We start from the raw sequence: 21,261 nt of genomic DNA, 5'->3' as shown, positions 1-21,261 counted from the left end.
GCTGTTTTATTACGTCAAAAGTGACCTTGAACTTCTTGCTAGTAAAGGAAGTAGAATGGAAGCTTTGGCAGGTCCTCTCAAGCTGGAAAAGCTTTGGGGTTTGATTTTAGTGGTGAATATGGTTTCAGAGTCATTTAAAGTCAATAATTTGGCTTAATGATTTAGTTATATGTATGTTCTCCATTCTGGAGAGCAATTTGGAACTGATTCTGAGTGAAATGAGCAGGACCAGGAGATCATAATATACTTCAACAACAATACTATACGATGATCAATTCTAATGGATGTGGCCATCTCCAACAATGAGATGAACCAAATCAGTTCCAATAGAGCAGTAATGAATTGAACCAGCTATGCCTAGCTAAAGAGCTTTGGGAGATGACTATGAACCATTACATAGAATTCCCAATCCCTATATTTTTGCCTGCCTGCATTTCTGATTTCCTTAACAGGCTAATTGTCCACTATTTCAAAGTCCAATTCTTTTTGTACAACAAAATAACTGTGAGGACATGTATGCTTATATTGTATTTAATTTATACTTTAACATACTTAACATGTATTGATCAATCTGTCATTGGGGGGAGGGGATGGGGGGGAGGAAGGGAAAAATTGTTATCAATTTTTGGTGGACACAACTCAGAAAGTTATCAAACTGTGCATAATCTTTGATCCAGCAGTGCTACTACTGGGCTTATATCCCAAAGAGATGTTAAAGAAGGGAAAGTGTTGGTGTTTTTGTTCTTTAAAATATAAGCGTTTTCTCTGGGAGAGAGCGGGTTTCTCAGGGAGGTTTTCTGAAGGCAGCCTTAGTTTCAGTTTTAAGTAAAAAATACTCCAAAATCATAGCCAGCTGATAAAAGTTCAGATCTTTTATTATGTCTTTCAATATAGCCCGGTTAGCTCAGGCCTATCTCTCTGCTTGGTTCCAAGAGCTCTTGCAGCTTTGTCCTTGGCTTCTGCCTCTCCTTTCTTCAGCCTCCAGCCAGCACCAAGTTGGAAGATGCAATGAATCTCTCTTTCCTCAAAGATAGAGCTTGTGGGCTTCCTCCCAGAGTGCTCCTCTCCAACCCCAGTCAATGTTCCGGAGAAAATCTAAGCTCTAAGATCTTCCTCCATATATATCATCTCCCAAAGGTTAACTCCTCCTTCTGGAGGCAGGGATTATGGGTTATCTCCCAGAGTGTTCTCTGTCCTAAGAACTTCAAGGGAGGTGTGAACACAAGCATTATTGTCTATCAGTATTAACAACCCATCACCCTTCAAGGATTCGCTCTAAGGTGTGAACCAACAAGCACTGTATCAATTCTATTGAGTTAACACCAGGACCCTGACATCATTCTTGAGTTTTCACCTTGTTTCAAGTTGAGTTTACACTAGGATTCCAACAGGAAAGGGACCTGTATATGCAAGAATGTCTGTGGAAACAAATGGATGCCCATCAATTGGAGAATGGTTGGGTAAATTGTGGTATATAAATATTATGGAATATTATTGTTCTGTAAGAAATGACAAGCAGGATGAATACAGAGAGGCTTGGCGAGACTTACATGAACTGATGCTGAGTGAAATGAGCAGAACCAGATCATTATACACTTCAACAACAATACTATATGAAGATATATTCTGATGGAAGTGGATATCTTCGACAATGAGAAGGTCCAATATTGTATTTAAGATTTACTTTAACATGTTTAACATGTATGAGACTGCCTGCCATCCAGGGGAAGGATTGGAAGGAGGGAAGGAAAAAGTTGGAACAGAAGTGATTTCAAGGGACAATGTTGAAAAATTACCCATGCATATGTTCTGTCAATAAAAAGCTATAATTAAAAAAAAAATTATTTTCTACAGGTGCTGGTTCCCGGAAATTACCCTTGTTTGGGAATGTTTTACACGGAAAAGTTATTTTTTATTTAATTTTTGATGAGTAGAAAATTAAATGTTTCTTCATTTTGGTCTTAAATTCTTTTCATAGAAGAGATATTTTTTATGTTAGTGGGTTGTTTGAGAAGACAGGAGGCAGTGATAAGAGATTTTTGTAGGCTTCTTCATTATAGTGTAAATGCTTTTTTTATGATGACTTCAAAATTTGTTTCTTAAAATGCCTAGAGAAAATGAATCCTTTTTTTTAAATATAGCTTTTTATTTACAGGTTATTTGCATGGGTAATTTTACAGCATTGACAATTGCCAAACCTTTTGTTCCAATTTTTCCCTTCCTCCCCCCATCCCCTCCCCCCAATGACAGATTGATCAATACATGTTAAGTATGTTAAAGTATAAATTAAATACAATATAAGCATACATGTCCTCACAGTTATTTTGTTGTACAAAAAGAATTGGACTTTGAAATAGTGGACAATTAGCCTGTTAAGGAAATCAGAAATGCAGGCAGGCAAAAATATAGGGATTGGGAATTCTATGTAATGGTTCATAGTCATCTCCCAAAGCTCTTTAGCTAGGCATAGCTGGTTCAATTCATTACTGCTCTATTGGAACTGATTTGGTTCATCTCATTGTTGGAGATGGCCACATCCATTAGAATTGATCATCGTATAGTATTTGTTGTTGAAGTATATTATGATCTCCTGGTCCTGCTCATTTCACTCAGAATCAGTTCGTGTAAGTCTCTTTAGGCCTTTCTGAAATTCTCCTGCTGGTCATTTCTTACCGAACAATAATATTCCATAATATTCATATACCACAATTTATTCAGTCATTCTCCAATTAATGAGCATCCACTCAGTTTCCAGTTTCTAGCCACTGCAAAGAGAAACCTGCCACAAACATTCTTGCACATACAGGCCCCTTTTCCTTCTTTGAAATTTCTTTGGGATATAAGCCCAGTAGTAACACTGCTGGGTCAAAGGGTATGCACAGTTTGATAATTTCTTGAGCATAGTTCCAAATTGTTCTCCAGAATGGAGTCTGATTGGTATAGTGCTAAATAAATAGATTAGTTTAGGTAGTATTGTCATCTTTATTATATTTGCTCGCCCTATCCAAAAGCATTTAATATTTTTCCAGTTGGTTAGATCAGACTTAATTTATGTGGAAAGTGTTTTGTAGTTTTACTCATCAAGTTTCTGATTTTCCCTTGGCAAATAGATTCCTAAATATTTTATACTATCAATAGTTACTTTAAATGGAATTTCTCTTTGTAACTCTAACTGTTGGGTTTTGTTAGTGATATATAAGAATGCTGATGACTTATGTGGGTTTATTTTGTAATCTGCAACTTTGCTAAAGGTGTGGATTATTTCTAGTAACTTTTTAGTAGAATCTCTAGGGTTCTCTAAGTATACTATCATATCATCAGCAAAGAGTGATAATTTGGTTTCCTCATTGCCTATTCTTATTCCCTTAATCTCTTTCTCAACTCTTACTGCCAAAGCTAGCATTTCTAATACAATATTGAATAGTAACGGTGATAGTGGGCAATCTTGTTTCACTCCTGATCTTATTGAGAATGGTTGCAGTTTGTCTCCATTACATATGATGCTTACTGATGGTTTTAAACAGATGCTGCTGATTATTTTAAGGAAAAGTCAATTTATTCCTATACTCTCAAGTGTTTTTAATAAGAATGGATGTTGGATTTTATCAAATGCTTTTTCTGCATCTATTGAGATGATATGGTTTTTGTTAATTTGGTTATTAATATGGCCAATTATACTGAGTTTTCCTAATATTGAACCAGCCCTGCATTCCTGGTATAAATCCTACTTGATCATGGTGTATTATCCTGGGATGATTTTCTATAGTCTTTTTGCTAATATCTTATTTAAGATTTTAGCATCAATATTCATTAGGGAGATTGGTCTATAATTTTCTTTCTCTGTTTTTAACCTACCTGGTTTAGGTATCAGTACTGTGTCTGTGTCATAAAAGGAATTTGGTAGGACTCCTTCATTCCCTATTTTTTCAAATAGTTTATATAGCATTGGGACCAATTATTCTTTAAATGTTTGGTAGAATTCACATGTAAATCCATCTGGTCCTGGGGATTTTTTTTAGGGAGTTGATTAATAGCTTGTTCTATTCTTTTTCTGAAATGGGGCTATTTAAGCAATTTACTTCCTCCTCTGTTAATCTGGGAAGCCTATATTTTTGGAGGTAGTCATCCATTTCACTTAGGTTATCAAATTTATTGACATAAAGTTGGGGAGAAAATGAATCTTAAATCTGTGATGGAACCACACTAACTCATCCATATTACATCCACTTTGGAGAGTGTTCTTAAACTTTTTAGAGTAAGAATTTTATCTTAAACTGTATTTGTTCAGATTTGAACCTAATGTCTGTGGCAAATGTCTTCAACAGACTATGGAGAACGCTGAACTTTTTTTAGCCTTTTTATTTTATTTTCTATAGAAATGATCACATAATCGGGGTAAATAAAGCTAACTTGATAGTAAATATCATCATGAAGCACATTTGCTATGAGTTCCCTTTTCTCATCTCCTTATCTCACATGGCCTAGGCACCTTCTGCCATAATATCCCTTTTCACCTCTATTACAAGAGGCTATTCTCCTTTCACACCAGCCCTTCGACGCACTCTCTCTTACCCATTCTCACTTCTCTTCAGTCTACTCTTGGATACTTGTTTTTCAGCAAACATATCCATGTCTCTTCCATCCTTAGAAAATCTTATTTGATCCATGTACCCCTCCTGTTTTACAAACCTTCTGCCTTATGTTGCCAGACTATTTGAAAAGCCCATCTATGATATGTGTTTCCATATTCTACCTTCTCACTCTTTTCTTAACTCTCTATAGTCTGCCTTCCAATTTCATCATTCAACTGAAAATGCTCTCTTTTCCTAGTAATCTTTAAATGACTATGTCTGTAGTGACCTTTTTTTCAGCCCTCATCCATCTTGACTTTTTGGTAGTCTTTCACACTTTAGCATAGACTCTAACCCTTATTACTTTTTTCCTGGTATTATATTTTTCAGAACACTGCTCTCACCTGGTTTTTCTCCTGCCTCTGATCATTTCTTAGACTCCTTCGCTGAATCTTAATCTGAGTTGTGTCCACCAACCTTCATTATCCCTTAAGGCTTTGTCTTGGTCCCTCTTCTCTTTTCCTTCCATACTATTTCATTTGCTGATCCTGGCTCCCATGGATTCCATTAACATCCCTATGCTGATGATTCTCAGATATGTTTATTGTCTTAGCTTTTCTTGCTATTTTTCAGACTCATATCTCTAGCTACCTAATAGACATCTTGAACTGGATGTTCAGTAGGCATCTTAAGCTCAGTGTGTCCAAAGCTGAACTCATAATCTTTTCTTCTCCAACAAATGCTGTACTCCCCACTTATCTTTCATAACACTGCACCACTATCCCAAGACCAGAGCCCTAGGTATCCTTCTATACTCTGCGTTCTCACTCCCTATATCTTCAGATACCAGGACCTCTCGTATTGCTGTCACTTAGGTCCAGGCCCTCATCCGGGCATGACGCAACTATTGCAGTAGCCCCTGATTGGTCTGCCTGCCTCCAGTCTTTCCCCATTCTAGTCTATCTTCCACTCAGCCATCAGACTGGTTTTCTTAAAGTGCAAGTCTAACCATGACAGCCTAGTTCCCATTCAGTAAATTCTGCTGATTCCCTGCCTCCAGCACCAAATATAAAACCCTGTTTGATATTCAAAGGCCTTCATAACCTAGCTCCTCTCTTCCTCTCACCCGCCATCTTTACATTTTTCTTACACACATAACCATTTTCTCTTTTTCCTGCTTTCCCTCTCTTCCTTTTCTCCCCTTTTTTTTCTTTCACAGACTTTATTTACACTGCAGTCCTTTCTTTCTTCCTTCTTTTCTTATCATTCTTCCTATTATTCAGTGTATTTTCTGTCACTTAAAATTCTCTTCTATCTCACTGCCCCATTGTGCTCATATCAAATTATTAGATTTGGAATAAAAATGAATTTACAGAGAATTCCCACAACTATAGAATATTTTATAAATCTGCTTTATTTCATTTAAGATTTTTTTCTAAGATTTTTCCTATGAAGACAAGTAAGATTTTTTTATACTGACCTTACATGTCTTAGTTAATATTTCTTTTTTTCCCCTCTAGTATGCAAATGAAACTTTCACATTTATAAAAATGTAAATGATAAGACTATATAGTTTTTTAATAGGAGTACATTTTTTTTAATCCTTGATAGAGAAATGATGCATCATTGAATTGAAAGGAATTTAGAATTAAGATCTTTCCACCTCCTGGCAAAAACTACACATAAAACTTAGATAATGAATTTAGTGATAGGAAATGGTTTTCACATTTTTTTAAGACATGAAAAATAGATATCAAATGTATCAAATAAAGTGTCATTTGATAATTCTAAGAGATCAGAGAAAGAACAGAATATAACAAATTATCAGTAGATAAAAAATTCTAATTCTCAAATATTTGCTAAGAGACCACTTATCGTTTCTTGCTTATACATTGGTGCATTCATTCACTTATAAATTCACATTTTATTGTTCTTCAATCACTTAGTCATGTCCAACTTTTCATTACTTGATAGAACATACTGTCCATGGGGTTTTCTTGGTAAAGATACTGGAAAGGTTTACCATTTCCTCTCCAGCTTATTTTACAGATGAGGAAACTGAGGCAAACAGCATTAAGTGACTTGCCTGGATTCACACAGCTAGTGAATGTTTGAAGCTAGATTTGAACTCAGGAAGATAAGTGTTCCTTACTGTAGACTTGGGACTCTAATTCATTGCTGTCCCACTAAGTGTCTGAAACCATATTTAAACGCAGATCCTCTTGATTCTAGAGTTGGTTCTCTATCTGTCCACTGAGCTATCTAGCTGCCTCATAAAAGTCACATATTTTTACATTATAATAGCATTTATATGCCACTTTAAGGTTTGCAAAAAACTTTACATATGTCATTTTATACAAATATATATGTGTGTGTATATGTTATATGTACACAAAATTAATAGTTACATAAGAAATAATAGGTGGTGATAAGCACTGCTGCTGTGATTATAGAGAGTCTCAGAGTTTTTAAGGGATTTGATTCCATGTAAGATAGAATCCTCCCACCCAAAACCCTATTAGATTTTTATCTTTTTTTTTTCTTTTTGCTGCGGCAGTTAGGCTTAAGTGACTTGCCCAGGGTCACACGCTAGGCAGTGTTAAGTGTCTGAGACCAGATTTGAACTTAGGTCCTCCTGACTTCAGGGCTGGTGCTCTATCCATTGTGCCACCTAGCTGCCCCAAGCTTTTATCTTTTAATGGGAAAAAAAAAAAGGACTTTGTTGGCTCATCTTTAACCACTCCTTGTTTGGAATTTCTGCCACTTTTTTATGTGATCCTGCTCCTCGAGTTTGGGGATGGGGGGAAGGAAGCCTGAATAGCCTCTTTATCTCAAGTAACAGTCTTAGCTTACTGTATTATAAAAATCATTCATGGTCTAATTTTTTTTCTCTTTTGTCACTAAGAAAGCATGGAAGCTGTATCAGTGCACATTGCTTCCCTAGAAGTTTCAAATGAATAGTCTGTGTGTTTAAAAATCAGTTTATGTCTAGTCCTGTTGCTGTCCTCTTAACCTTGCTTCAGCCTTGACTTCTCCATCATCACCCAGCACTCTTTATAGTTGTTTGGTCATTGTGATAGAGCACTGGACTAGCTCTGTTTCCCCGGGCAAATCGCTTAATCCTGTTTGCCTCAGTTTCTTCATCTGTAAAAAGAGGTGGAAATGGGTATAGTGAACCACTGTTATCTTTGCCAAGAAAACCCTAAATGGAGCTGTGAAGAGTTGGGCATCATTGAAATGATCAAACAAAATTGATTGTGGTAGAGACAGTGCCAATATGTCTCACAGATTTGATACTGGCATTAGCCTGGCTCCCTCGGGCAACACTAAGGTAAAATGCCTGGTTTGATGAAACTTCAAAAGACATTTTCAGGCTCTAAATCTTCTAAAAGATTCTCACCTAGGTGACTCTGGTGGCCCTGTGGTCTTGCTGCACCCTATCTCTAAACAGGATTCTGACATCTTGAGTGATAGTATGCACCTCTCCAAACTAACCATCAATGTGAACAATTCTTTCCCTAAGAGCAGACTTTGACAACCTGTACTGCCCCCCTGAGTCCTTCATCGATGCCCTCAGATGTGGCACAAAATGATGATCATGGACGAGGGGACTGGGGTTCTGTGCTGTGGTGATGTCTGCATGAGTGTGGAGTCCTGTTGGTCATTAGGCGTCAGTTATATTGCTGCATCCACGTAATCGTGCTGCAGGCCTCTGTGGAGCCCTATTAGATGACTACCACAAAGGAGGCCTCTGTATCATCACCATAGACTACAAAGATATTGTCTTGGACAGGCACTTTGAACACAGGAACATTGTATGTACCATTGAACACTTGGATGTGGAAATATATGTGAACTGGCTAAGTGAAAATGCACACCTAGCTAAGGCGTACTGAATGAGTGTGGATCATTCTGCTTCTCAAGGGCTGGCTAGTCACCCTGTCCTGTGCTATGACTGAAGCTGTCTCACACCATAAGAAGCCCTTACAGCAACCAGGTGCTGACTTAGATTGAACTGTGAACCTTCCTGGACAGGTACCTTGTGGGGGTGTACTTTCTGCCCAGCAAACTGGCACAGGCCCACTTTAGCAAAATATTTAAGGTGATAGGAAAACAGTCTCACAAAGAGTATCCTTTTAAATATGACTGCAGTGCTGAGTCCATGCCAATCTAAAGGCTCTAAATGACTAGCCCTGCACTAAGTAATAAATGTTATCTAGGTTTGGTTAAAAATAGTGATGGTAATGATGATAAAGTCTGCTTGTAAAGTTTTGAAGATAATAACTATCCAGACACTCTTTCTCTTCATTGGATACTTTAAGCTCTGCTGGATTTGAATTAGCCATTTGAGGTTTAATATAATATATATTATATAAATATATAAACTGAATAGTCTTTGTAATACGCTCATTCTTACAGTGCAAAAAGAATTATACACCTGGAACACAGAACCCTTGAAAGCTGTTAAACTAGATAAATGCATCAAATTTGGCTAGTTAGACCAAGAAATACTCTCATAAAGAACTAAATAAAATTCAACTCTAGGACATAATTTTGCTTCATAATTATCATCTGACTCACATATCTTATCACTGTCACAAGAGTACAAAAGAAACTTGGTGGTGGGGGAAAATTTTGGTACTTTTTTACTTTACTTTTAATTTTAAAAGTTAAGAATATCACCTATGTAGATATATGCATATAGGCATTACTAAATATCTTTTTCTTTATAATTCTGGTAAAAATTATTTATATCAAAATAATCAGGTAGAAGCTTGATGAGTTTTTAGTGCTATTTACTAATCAGCTGTCTTATTGGTGGGGGGGAGGGTTTTTTTTTTCCCCCCCCTTAATTTAATTTGATTTTTTGCTAGGCAATTAGGTTAAAGTGACTTGCCCAAGTCACATAGCTAGTAAAAGTATTAAATGTCTGAGGCTGGATTTGAACTCAGGTCTTCCACTGCATCATATAGCTGCCCCTTAGGTGTCTTCCTGTGGTCTCATTCATTTTAAAATTTTAGTACCAAATTTATTGTTCAATTCAAATTTCATAAGGTTTTAAGAAATAAAATAGAAAGCTTCATGCTTTAATTCCAGGAGAATGTGACAGACAAATATTAAGAAAATCCTTCTTTCTGATGTGTTTATATGATGTCAAAGGAGAGATAAAGAAGTTCATGAGTAGAAGGGAAGTCACCCAAGGTCACATTATGGCAGCTCCATGTCTTCTCTTTAGTATTTTATTAATGCAATAATGGTGATTGTCTGAAGACTTGAGGAAGATATGCCCAGTTCCCAAGGGATAGTGAAGAGGCAGGGGAGAAGAGCACATAACTCATCCAAAGATGAACATTTTTGAGTCATGGCCTTGCTATCAGCCTTGACTCTGGGAGCCTGGTTTAACCTTTCTGAGCTTCACTTTTCTCATCTATAAAATTGGAATAACAACACTCATACTCTATATATTACAGGTGGTAATTGGTAAGATTATGCACATCTTAAAGTACTGCATCAGCATTAGGTATTATTTATAATTCTCAATGCTGTTTTGGTATTTCTAAGAGGTTATCTGGAATCGTATAATTGCTTGTTTTGGTTTGGATTATTTGGAATTAGCCCTGTCATTTGTTCTCATTTTGTCATTTTTGTCATATTCAAGAGGCAAAAAAAGGTCATTTTTTTAAATTTTTTTTTTGCTTAATTGTTGATAGTTCATCATCTATTATCTTATGAAAGGAAACCTTTTTTTCCTTGTTCTACACTAAAATAGCTACTCTATCTTCTTACTTATTGTAATGAATGATTCTCATTTATTTGATAGAATTTTCTAAGTTAATCTGATTTCAGTTTAGATAGATAGACTATCTCTAAATTTTATGTTCAGGTTAATGTATGTAGCCATCTGTTAGAATGTGATGGTGGGTATATATGAAATGTTTTGGGGTTTTTTGTTGTTTTTTAAACAAAATACATATTTTTTCCTATACAGCAGGAACTCCAGAAGATAAAATGAGACTATTCCTTATTTATTACATAAGCACACAACAAGCTCCTTCTGAGGTATGTTCTTTGTATTTTATTTTGAAAAAATCTTGTTTGTAGAATAACTGCTGCCAGCTAGAATTTCATAAAAAGAATAAAAGTCACTCCAACCAGATATCCATTTCATTCTTTTCATTAAAAGAAAAAGTATGTAAAGACTTGATGTATCGTTACTGTTAATTGTTATGGAAGAATTTTTTGCCATGAGAGTAGGAAAGCCTATCATCAAATATCTAACTTGATAAAATATGAACATAAATCTTGTAAAGAAAAAAATCTTATCAGAATGTTTTATTTTCTAGGTTATTTGAAACCAGATTTTTTCTTCTTACTGTTTTTAACAAATTGAGTTAATTTTCTAAGAAATATGAGTAACTTGGTGTCTCATGAAAAAGTAACTATAGACTTAAAACATAGTTTGCCATCCATACTCTGTTATCAAACATTTATTAAGCATCAATTATGTTCCAAGCATCGAGAATGCAAAACAAAAAATTCCTTCCTTGTAAATAACTTTTATGGTTCTCAAAATTCAGATTTTAAACGGATTTCTTTAAGTCATGGGCAGTTGTGCTTTTCCTTTCCTCAAAGAAATCTTTTATTTGAAGTGACCATTTGAAATTTTTCCAAGTAGATGTAGTTTTAGAAATAATATGTTTCTGGGAAGATGGCAGAATAAGACACTGAATACTGGGCTCTCCAATTTTTTCCCCCAAACAAGACAAAACATTGCCTCAGAGTAAACTTTGAGTGGCAGAAATAATTAAAACTTGAGGTGCTGCAGTTTTCGTCATAAGACAACTTGTGAGAATATCGGGGGCAGAGGTATAGCCTAAACAAGAAATGGACATCTCCCTGAAGACTGTTGAATCAATATAAAAGAATAGGGGAAGATTGAAGGGCCCCCTCCCCCCTACATCCCCCCCACTTCCCACTATCAGGACATGGCCAGGCCCAGGTGTGCTGGCCACATGAGGTCCTAGTCTGTGGCTTTTGGCAAGGAGGAGCACTACTGGCTGTGGGAACTTTTAAGAAAATGGAGTTCCTGATTGTGCTTCCAGGGCAGATGGGTGGACTGAAGTCTGTAGCCAAAGGAGCATTTGCAGTGACAGCACTGGGGGCCCTAGATGAGATGCAGGAGTGGAGAGGAGGCTCCAGGGTCAGCGCCCAATGCCCCTCAACAGTTCAGGAAACAACAGTAAGAAAAGCCTGAACTCTGAGGCAGGATCTTCCACACCTCAGGACTAGAATATCACTATAATAAAAAGCTGCTAAAAGTAACAATAATAATGAGTAAGCAAAGGAAAAAGAATCTGACCATAGATAGCTACTGTGGGGATAGAAAAGATAGGTGTTCACGGTTACAAGCCCAAAAAAGAATTCTTGGAAAAATTTTTAAAAGTTCTTTAAAAATAAAAGTTGAGGAAATATGCAGAGAAAAAGAATAAGAGCTATCCAAGATAATCAAGAAAATTATGAAAAGAGAGTCAGCCAATTAGAAAAGAAATCCAAAAACTTAAGGAAGAAAACAACTTCTTGAAAACTATAATTGGACAAGGGGAAACTAATGATACCCAAGAAATAATAAAACAAAAACAAAAGAATGTAAAAAATAGAAGTGTGTAAAACAGAAAAATAACTGATCTAGAAAACAAATTGAGAAGAGGCGATACAAGAATCATTGGATTACCCAAAAGTTAGGATTAAAAAATGTCTTGATACAATGTTTTAAAAAATTGTTTTTGAAAGTTGCCTTGGAGTTCTAGAAAAAAAGAGTAAAATAAGAATAATAATAAAATAAAAGAATTTACCAATCACCACCTGAAAGAGATCTCAAGATAAAAACTCTTCATAATGAAGTTTTGAAACTCCCAGGTTAGAGGAAAATACTATAAGCAACAAGGCGGGAAGAGGGAAACCCAGTTTAAATTATGTGGAGCTACAGTCAGTATGACATAAGATCTATATTTTGAAGAGCAAAGAAGCTGTGTTTGCAACCAGGAATAACTTACTCAGCAAAGTTGAGTATAAGTCTGAATTAAAAAAAAAAAAAAAAAAAAAAAAAGACATTTAATGAATGGATAGATAAATGATCAGATTTTTGTGATTAAAAAGTCTCAATGGAAAATTTGACATATAAAATCTCAGAGAAACATAAGGTTAACATTAAAGACAAATTATAAGGGACTTAATAAGGTCAAAATGCTTAATTATCTGGGGAAATGTTATCTATACTCTTTAAGAATGTTATTACTTGAGTAGTTTGGAAGTATATATAGGTGAAAGCCTTGGTATTTGGTATGATGGGATCATTCTAAAAAGTTAAAAAAATATAGGGAGAGATAAAATGGAGAAATCTCATACAAATGAGGCATAAATAGAAAAAGTAGTACAGTGGGAATAGGTAGGAATAGAGGATGGTAGTGCTGGAATCTTCTTCTTGTCAGAACATCTAGAAGGTTATAAAAAGTCTTCTAAATTTATAAAAAATAGGACAAGAGATAAATTTAGAAGAGTGTATAGATCAAGAAGTTGAAGGATCCAGCATTGGAGTCAAGAAGACCTGAGTTTAAATGTGACCTAGCTGTGTGCAAGTCACTTAACACACCAATTGAAAAAAGATGAAGGAAGAAAAGGAATTTTTTAAAAGGAAGCAAGAGTAAAAAATGAGGAGGAGGAAAAGAAGTAGTAGGGTAGGGGAGAATATAATAGAGGGATTCTTAGAGAAGAGAATTGAATAAGAAATTAGAAGGTAAGGGGGAAGGATAAGGAAAGGATTCTTTAAAAGACTGCTAATTAAAGTGTTAATGATTAAGAAGCAAAAGGAGTCAATACAGTAAAAAGAATAAGAAGGATAATAAGAAAAATAGGGTGGAGGGAAATACAGAATCTATCATTAAAACTTTTGAGTGTGAATGGGATCAACTCACCTAAAAAAATGGAAACAGCAGAATGGATTAAAAATCAAAATCCAACAATATGTTGTTTATAAGAAACACATTTAAAAATGAGAGATACAGACAGTTAAAGAACTGAAGAAATTTTATTTCAGCTGAGTCAAATAAAGCAAATAATCATGATCTCAGACCAATCCAAAGTGTCTATGATATTAATAATATTAGTGCCTAATTATTAATAATTATTAAAATAACTCACTGTTTAAATTATGATACTGTATATAGCAGTAAGATGTTTTCTTGAGCCCCAGAGGTGTGATGCTTTCCCAAATGCAGCTAGTACAAGGCTTATAGTATGTCTCATTTTTCCTTTGTAGCTTTCTTCATTTTAGAAGCCTGAGATGTAATGGTGACAAACCAGATGTTGATAGTATTTTGCTAATCTGCTAGACACTTTTCCAAATAAACATACCTCTTAAATTTTAATGTAAATGAAATGCATTTTGCCTTAATAAGTACTTCTTGTTAATTTATAGGCTATGTAAAATAAATTACCAACAAAACATAAAGCTTTAACATTTTTAATTCAGAAAGGTCCTTAATTTTTTAACTTGATTCAAAGACAATTTATACTTTCCGTTTTAGCTGCACAAGCAAAACCTTGTGTTCCAAATTTTCTCCTCCCATAGATGGCAGGAATCCAATACGTGTTAAGTATGTTAAAATATATGTTAAATCCAATATGTGTATACATATTTATACAGTTATCTTGCTACACAAGAAAAATTGAACCAAGAAGGGGAAAAAAACTGAGAAAGAAAACAAAACTGCATATTCTTTCTTACTCGATATGTTCCTTTTTATGATTCCAGGCTGACTTAGAACAATATAAAAAGGCTCTGACTGAAGCAGGATGCAACCTCACTCCCTTGCAATATATCAAACAATGGAAGTAAGTCTTTTTTACCTCTCCTTTAAATTTATCACTTGAGAGATGTAATTTAACACAGGGGGACAATACACTGTTAAGATGTTGAGATAGAGCTCTCTTCTTTACCCTTCCTCACTAGTCAGTGGTTCATAGCATGAATTAAAATAGTTAACATCTATACAATCCCATTTCCTCTTCAGATCTCTCTCTCATCTTCCAGTTTTTTCTGTGCTATTATTATCTCTGTTAAGTAATTACTAAATCTTAAACTGGTAAATATAAATCTGCCTCCACAACATTCATCATAGCTGTCTCTTTTTCTCTACTCATGATTACTAACCAAATAAGGGTTTCCTGACTTCCAAGTCAGTACTCTTTTCACTACATACTTTTTGTGTATTTGGTCTGGGAGAAAAAAAAAAATGGAATGAGACCATATTGTGGTGGAAGCTTTTTCCCACCTCAACAGATCACTCTTTCTAGTGTAGGAGATTAGGTTTAGAAGATTGCCCTTTTTACTTCGAGGTTGTGACTTGCCCAGAGTGACAATGTCAGAGGGAGGACTTGAACCCAAATCTTTCTTACTGCAAGTTCATCTTTCTACCTAGTATCGCCCTGCTTTTAGAATAATTATAACAATGATGTCCAAAATTTACATAATGCTTTTCTTAAGCTAAGAAATTTTAGAATGTAGTCAAAGTTTGAATTTTTCCTTACATTATTTTTAATACATAGATTAATATTAGTGGTAGAACCATTTATATTCTCTGAATTTGCAACAGTCAAAAGTAATATTCTTAAGCACAATTATAATAACATGATTCTCAAAGCCAGTTTTAAAAACCAGTCATTATCCTTCATGTTGTCATTTCACAGGGCTTTTGCCAAGATGGCTTCGGCACCAACCAGCTATGGAAATACTGCCACTAAACCAATGGGGTAAGTAACTTAGTTTAATGCTTATCGAATTTCTCTTGCTTCAGTTGACCAAGCAGAATTATAATTAAATTATACCTGGGGCACATTCATTTGTTGAGAAAGCCAGCACAACAGTTCAGAGGAGAATCCTACCAAAGGCGAAGTTATGCTAGTGGACAGCCTGACCATCAGAGTCTGGATCCTCAGCTTTTTAGGACTTGTCTCCCACCTCCCTCCCTTATCATGACTCTGTGGTAAAATTCTTCTCACCAAAGATTGATAAACCTTTATGTTTTTATAATTGTTACCTATAGCAAAATATGATTTACATTTGAGAATCACAAATAATAATGTATTTCTGATAGTTTAAATTCTGATTTTGAAAAATGTAAGTGAACAAGTTTTATGTTAGAATGTTTGATACAATTGCTAGTGATTATAAACTTCAAAAATTGCTATTATTTAATCTACTAAGCTGTTTCATTTTTTCAAAATTTGGACAAATAATTCAGATATATTAGAAAAAATACTTTATGATGCAATTGAATGAAATCTTTTAAGCATAATGAATATTTAATAATATGACTGCCTTTGAACATTTAACATATAACAGGAATTCAGGCTGAGATACAGCAATCATGCATTATAAAAACAGATTTAGCACTTAAATTCAGATAACAAATCCAAAATGTTTTTCAAATCTGAAATGAGGTATAGATCTGTTATGTCTCTAACAGGCATAAATAGATGGATTTATTTTCAACATCTTGCTTCATTTTGTTTTACCTAGTAAAAAGCTAGGTATTTAAATTGCTTTCTTCGAAATCTATTTCACCATGAAGAATATAGGAAAAGAGCAAAGAAATCCTTAAAAATTGGAAAATGGCTAATAGATAAGAAATATTCTAACTAATGATAGTTCATGATAGTAACTATTTTATTAATGTTTATTGATATGAAAATAATTGTGAATATTATAATGAATATAATTAGATTATAATGGATATATAATATTATATGTGAATATTATAATTACAGCAATCTGTGAAAACAAAGGTTGTTATCATTTGTATTCTGTCAAAGTGCAGGTGATTTATAAAGAATCTGTTTAAGTCATTTGTAATTATTTTCTATTCTTTGCATTTTTGCCTCCAGTCTCTTATCCCGGGTCATGAACACAGGGTCACAATTTGTGATGGAAGGAGTGAAGAACTTGGTATTGAAACAACAAGTAAGTAAGATTATTAGGAGAGGTGATGAGGAAAGGGCTTCCACTTATAATTTCATTAGTATAGGGAATTCCCTTTTCCAGTGAAGGTCAATATCTTCTCTGCAAATTTATAGTTCCAGAGAGTTGCATAGAGCACTGAAAGATTGTTACTTAACTTGAGTCACATGACCATTATGTGGCAGAAGCAGGATTTAAACTCAGATCTTCATGATTTCAAAGTCAACTCTTCTATCTGTTATGACTTTTTTGTAGTATACATTTACAACTATTTGTAGTATAAGCCATTTACCTTCTTTAAGGTTGCTTTACTAAAATGTTTTGTAACATTTGCTGCCCATTTCTAAGTCAGTTGCTTGTAATTTAACATGATTTCTCTCATAGAGAAAAATGCTATAAATGTTTAGGTTTTCAGGCCAGTTCACAAAAGCCTATATAAACCAAATATACCTGTATTACTCAAGCATATTTTATAATATATATAATAACTATTTTTGTTATGTATAACCATTATTTTAAATCATCAATTTTGTTGGGAAATGTATTCTCTGACATTCTTGGATATCAGGAAGAAATTAGCATGCAGGAAGCCACTGAAGTAGGGAATGGGATGGTGGGAACTTGCGGGGGGGGGGGGGGGGGGGGGGGGGGACAAAGGGGAAGGTAAAAAATAAAGGAGAGACACAAGGTAATTATAAAACAAGGCTAAGTAAGAAAATATCCCTGGGCCACAGTAACTTGTTGGATATCTCTGCTTTTCTCTTTTTTTTCTCCATCTTTCTCTCTTTTCCTTGTATAAGAGAAAATACATATCTGAAGGAATTGTGTCCAACATGTTCTTAATTGATGAGGGACAAGAGAGGATTGGAAGTGGAAAGAGTAGGAAAGGCTCTTATAAATCACAGATTACCTATTACTTTGTACAATAGATTTTTGTGTACATATACATTGCCTCCTTTAATAGATTAGGTTTTAAGTCCCTTGACTACTTTGTCTTTATCCATAATATTTTGCTTACAAATGTTCAGTAACTATTTGTTGAATGAAATATGAGTTCCTATTCTTCCCTTCCACCATACATCTAAACCTCTGTCTTTACTAATTTCTGTTTTTCAGTCTCAGAAAATGAGGTGTATCTTCTACCTGAGGCTAATTTATTCACTCATTCCCTTAAACTCATCTCTGTCTTTCAACTCAAGGCCCTTCTTTTATTAACTGTCAGGAATTTTCCTCTCTATCCTTTCCCCTAGTCTACAAACATACTTGAATCTCCCTAATCATAAAGCAAAAACTTTATTCATATGATTCCCAGAGATATATTCAGATACATTATCTCCCCTTGAACTCTTATTTCATTATTTAAAGCTGCCTCAAACATACCACGTTCAAAATTGAGGTAACCTAGCACAGTGCTCTTTGAAGTATACTTTTGCAAAAACTGGGTAAAATGATGAACCTATCTAATTTATCTGCCCTCCTAATCATGAATTAAGAGATCACATGCTTGCATCCTGCCATCATTTCTTCCACATCATTTTTTGGTTGGTTAGAATCCAGTCATTTTGGGAAAGACTTATTATTTCCTTTTGCTTTTTTAAAAAATAAATTTTTATTGATATTTTCTGTTTCTTAAATTTCCATAGTTATCAAAGTTATTAAATTGTCTCTTCTCTTAGCTTTCTCAGAGTGCCATCCTATGTGACAAATAGTATTTTTAGAATGAGAAAAAAAGTCAATACAGTGGATCAGTACATTGACAGAGTTTAATAATTTGTTCAGTGTATAATTGTGGACCTACCATTCCCTTGAAAGGATAGGTTGGGGGCATTGCTTTCTTTGAGTCTGCCGAGTTCAAATCTGACCTCAGACACTTAATACTTATTAGCTGTGTGACCCTGGGCAAATCACTTAATCCCAATTGCCTAAACAAAAAAGAAGAAGAAAGGAATTTGATTTTGGCAGAGAAAGTGCTAGGAAACCCTTGCACCTGTCAGAATACTTGATTTTACCCCTATAGGTACTATTAAACACTATAAAACTTCAATATTTGGTTTGCAGTTGCTTTCTCTTTTTTAAATTTAATATATTTTCAGTTTCAAGTTCTGTTCTTCTCTCCACCTTTTCCCCTACCAATGGGGAAAGCAAGAAATATATTATCCATTTTCTATATATGAAGTCATGGAAAGCACATTTCTTCATTAGCAGTGTTCACCAAAAAAGGGGGGGAGGGAGATTAAGAGAGGAAATAAAACTATATTTCATTCTGCATTCTAAGATAATCTGTTCTCTATCTGGAGGTGGATAGCACATTATATCATAAGTACTTCAGAATTGTGGTTGGATCACTGTATTGATGTAATCTGTTTCTCAAATGGGAGAAGAGAAAGAAACAACATTAAGCACCTACTATGTTCCACACACTGCTAATTAAATACTTTATAAATATCTCATTTTATCCTCACAACAACTCTATGAGATAGGTGATATTATTTCTATCCTGTAATCAAGAAAACTGAGGCAGATAGGTTTAATGACTTGCTCAGGGTCACACTGCTAACAAGTATCTGAGGCTAGATTTGAATTCAAGTCTTCATGGCTCTAGGCCCTGCATGCTATTCATTGTGCTACCTAGCTTCCTTTATGTGTTTCCTTCCCCTGTCCAAATAACTGGTTTGTAGCATGCTCACCGCGATATCTCTGTTTCTTCATAAACCTAATCATATGTTTCCTACTCTGATTCCTGGATTTTCTCACTTATGTACATATTCTTTTTTTTTTTTTTTTAATTTATTTAATAGCCTTTTATTTACAGGTTATATGCATGGGTAACTTTACAGCATTAACAATTGCCAAACCTCTTGTTCCAATTTTTCACCTCTTACCCCCCCACTTCCTCCCCCAGATGGCAGGATGACCAGTAGATGTTAAATATATTAAAATATAAATTAGATACACAATAAGTATACATGACCAAACTGTTATTTTGCTGATGTACATATTCTTAATATATAATGCTACTCTACTACTTCTTTCATCTTTTTTGTTGTTGAATACTTGTTAAATTATGACCTCCTATCATAGGTATATTTCAGAAATGAAAACTACTGATAAGTTATTCTGAAGTCTTTTTTTTTTTTTTTTTTTTTTTTTTTTGGTTTTTAAAGTTCTTTTTCATGCAAACTTTTTAAACTCTAAACTAAATAAGGCAGTGGGGCATGAAAATATGTAGGATAAATCACTTTTCTTTTTCTAGTAAACTTAGGAGGATTTTTAATGCTATCTTTTTATAGGCAACATGAGTTTTGTGCATCATGGATATCAGCTGTCATATAAAATCTTGAATGATATTCACAGCTTTAGAAGATATTTATATGAGGATAATTTTGCAAGAATGTGGTAATGAATTATGTAGTACAATGAGTCGCATAATTTGAAAGCCTTCTGTTTGTCTCAGATTTGTTTGCCAAAATAATTCCTTCTGTTAAAAGATGTTAACACTTAAATGTTAGACTTGCTGTGACCATACAGATTTATGCAATTTCCATCAGTTGGTATCAAGTATTCGACCTTGTTGTTCATGCTGATATACTACATATTTTTTTTTCTTTAGAGAATGAGTCTTACACATCCAGAAATAGACATATTCCTATATTCATTACCTTTCTTTTTCATCCTATAATTGAGCATGCAAAATGAATTATTTGCACATCCTGTTTTTCTTGGCAGTCTGTCCTGTTATTGTCATTTTTTTGGTCGTTAAGAGTATAATATTGTCTTACTATATTCACTATCATAAAATTCAGTTTTAAAATGTCCAAAAGTTCTCCTTTGCCATCCCCTCTGCTTTTATGTCCCAGTTGCCATATGCTTCTCATTTTAGCCTTTATTTGGTTACTAAGACTACAGGAGTACTAACATTGTTCTAAAGTAAGCACTCCCTTCTATGAAATCTGTATTTTTAGATATATAGGAGTTCTAATAGCTAAGACAGTGGGAACTCTTGTTTATCTCTATCCTGTAGCTCACACAGCAACATCATTTATAGCAGAATAGCATATTTAGAAAGGAAAGAATGATAGAAGGAATAAGTGATCATAAGCTAAGTTTCATGTTCTTTTCAGAAATCATTTTTGAAATGACTGATGAGGGAATGGGGCACAGTATTAGTCTGTTTTGAAAACAGAATAGTGCTATACTAGGCACATAGTGGCACAGTGGCATGTATATGGAGTGTCAGGACTCATTTTCTAAGTTTACTGTGTGACCCTATGCAAGTCATTTGACTAACCCTGTTTGCCTCAATTTTCATATCTGTAAAATGAGCTAGAGAAGGAATTGGCAAATCATTCCAATATCTTTGCCAAGAGAAACAGGGTCACACAGAGTCAGATACTACTGAAAATGACTGAACAACAACATACCATACCACTTGAGATTTAACATTTTAGAGAATAGCCTGTGACATACAAGACTGTTGTTATTATCTCAACTTTTTCAGTGATTAAGGTCATAAAACTTGTTAAGAATACTTGGTAAATTTCTCCTAGTATTATTTTTCTTGAGGTGAAATCATCTATTTCTTGTATTTCAAAATTAAATCTGTATTTTCCTTATTTAGTTCTTCATAAAGTGACATATTTTAGAGTGCATATAGCTATAACAAACTTGTATCCT

The 21,261-nt window shown here is 34.4% G+C and overlaps 1 protein-coding gene across 2 annotated transcripts in view; it reads left to right on the top strand.

Annotated features, from left to right (window-relative positions):
- Positions 1–21,261, top strand: part of SCFD1 (sec1 family domain containing 1) — a 113,237-nt gene that overhangs the window by 75,713 nt on the left and 16,263 nt on the right. For both annotated transcript variants that reach the window (XM_003756117.4, XM_012546904.3), the window contains 4 exons: positions 10,561–10,631; positions 14,383–14,462; positions 15,318–15,380; positions 16,515–16,590. In XM_003756117.4, the coding sequence (XP_003756165.1) occupies positions 10,561–10,631; positions 14,383–14,462; positions 15,318–15,380; positions 16,515–16,590 (290 nt within the window). The remainder of the gene's footprint in view (positions 1–10,560; positions 10,632–14,382; positions 14,463–15,317; positions 15,381–16,514; positions 16,591–21,261) is intronic.

Source organism: Sarcophilus harrisii, chromosome 2 (genome assembly GCF_902635505.1).
Source record: "Sarcophilus harrisii chromosome 2, mSarHar1.11, whole genome shotgun sequence".
Taxonomy (NCBI): domain Eukaryota; kingdom Metazoa; phylum Chordata; class Mammalia; order Dasyuromorphia; family Dasyuridae; genus Sarcophilus; species Sarcophilus harrisii.
Note: the sequence above shows the minus strand (reverse complement) of the source record. Positions and strands in the feature narration are given on the sequence as shown.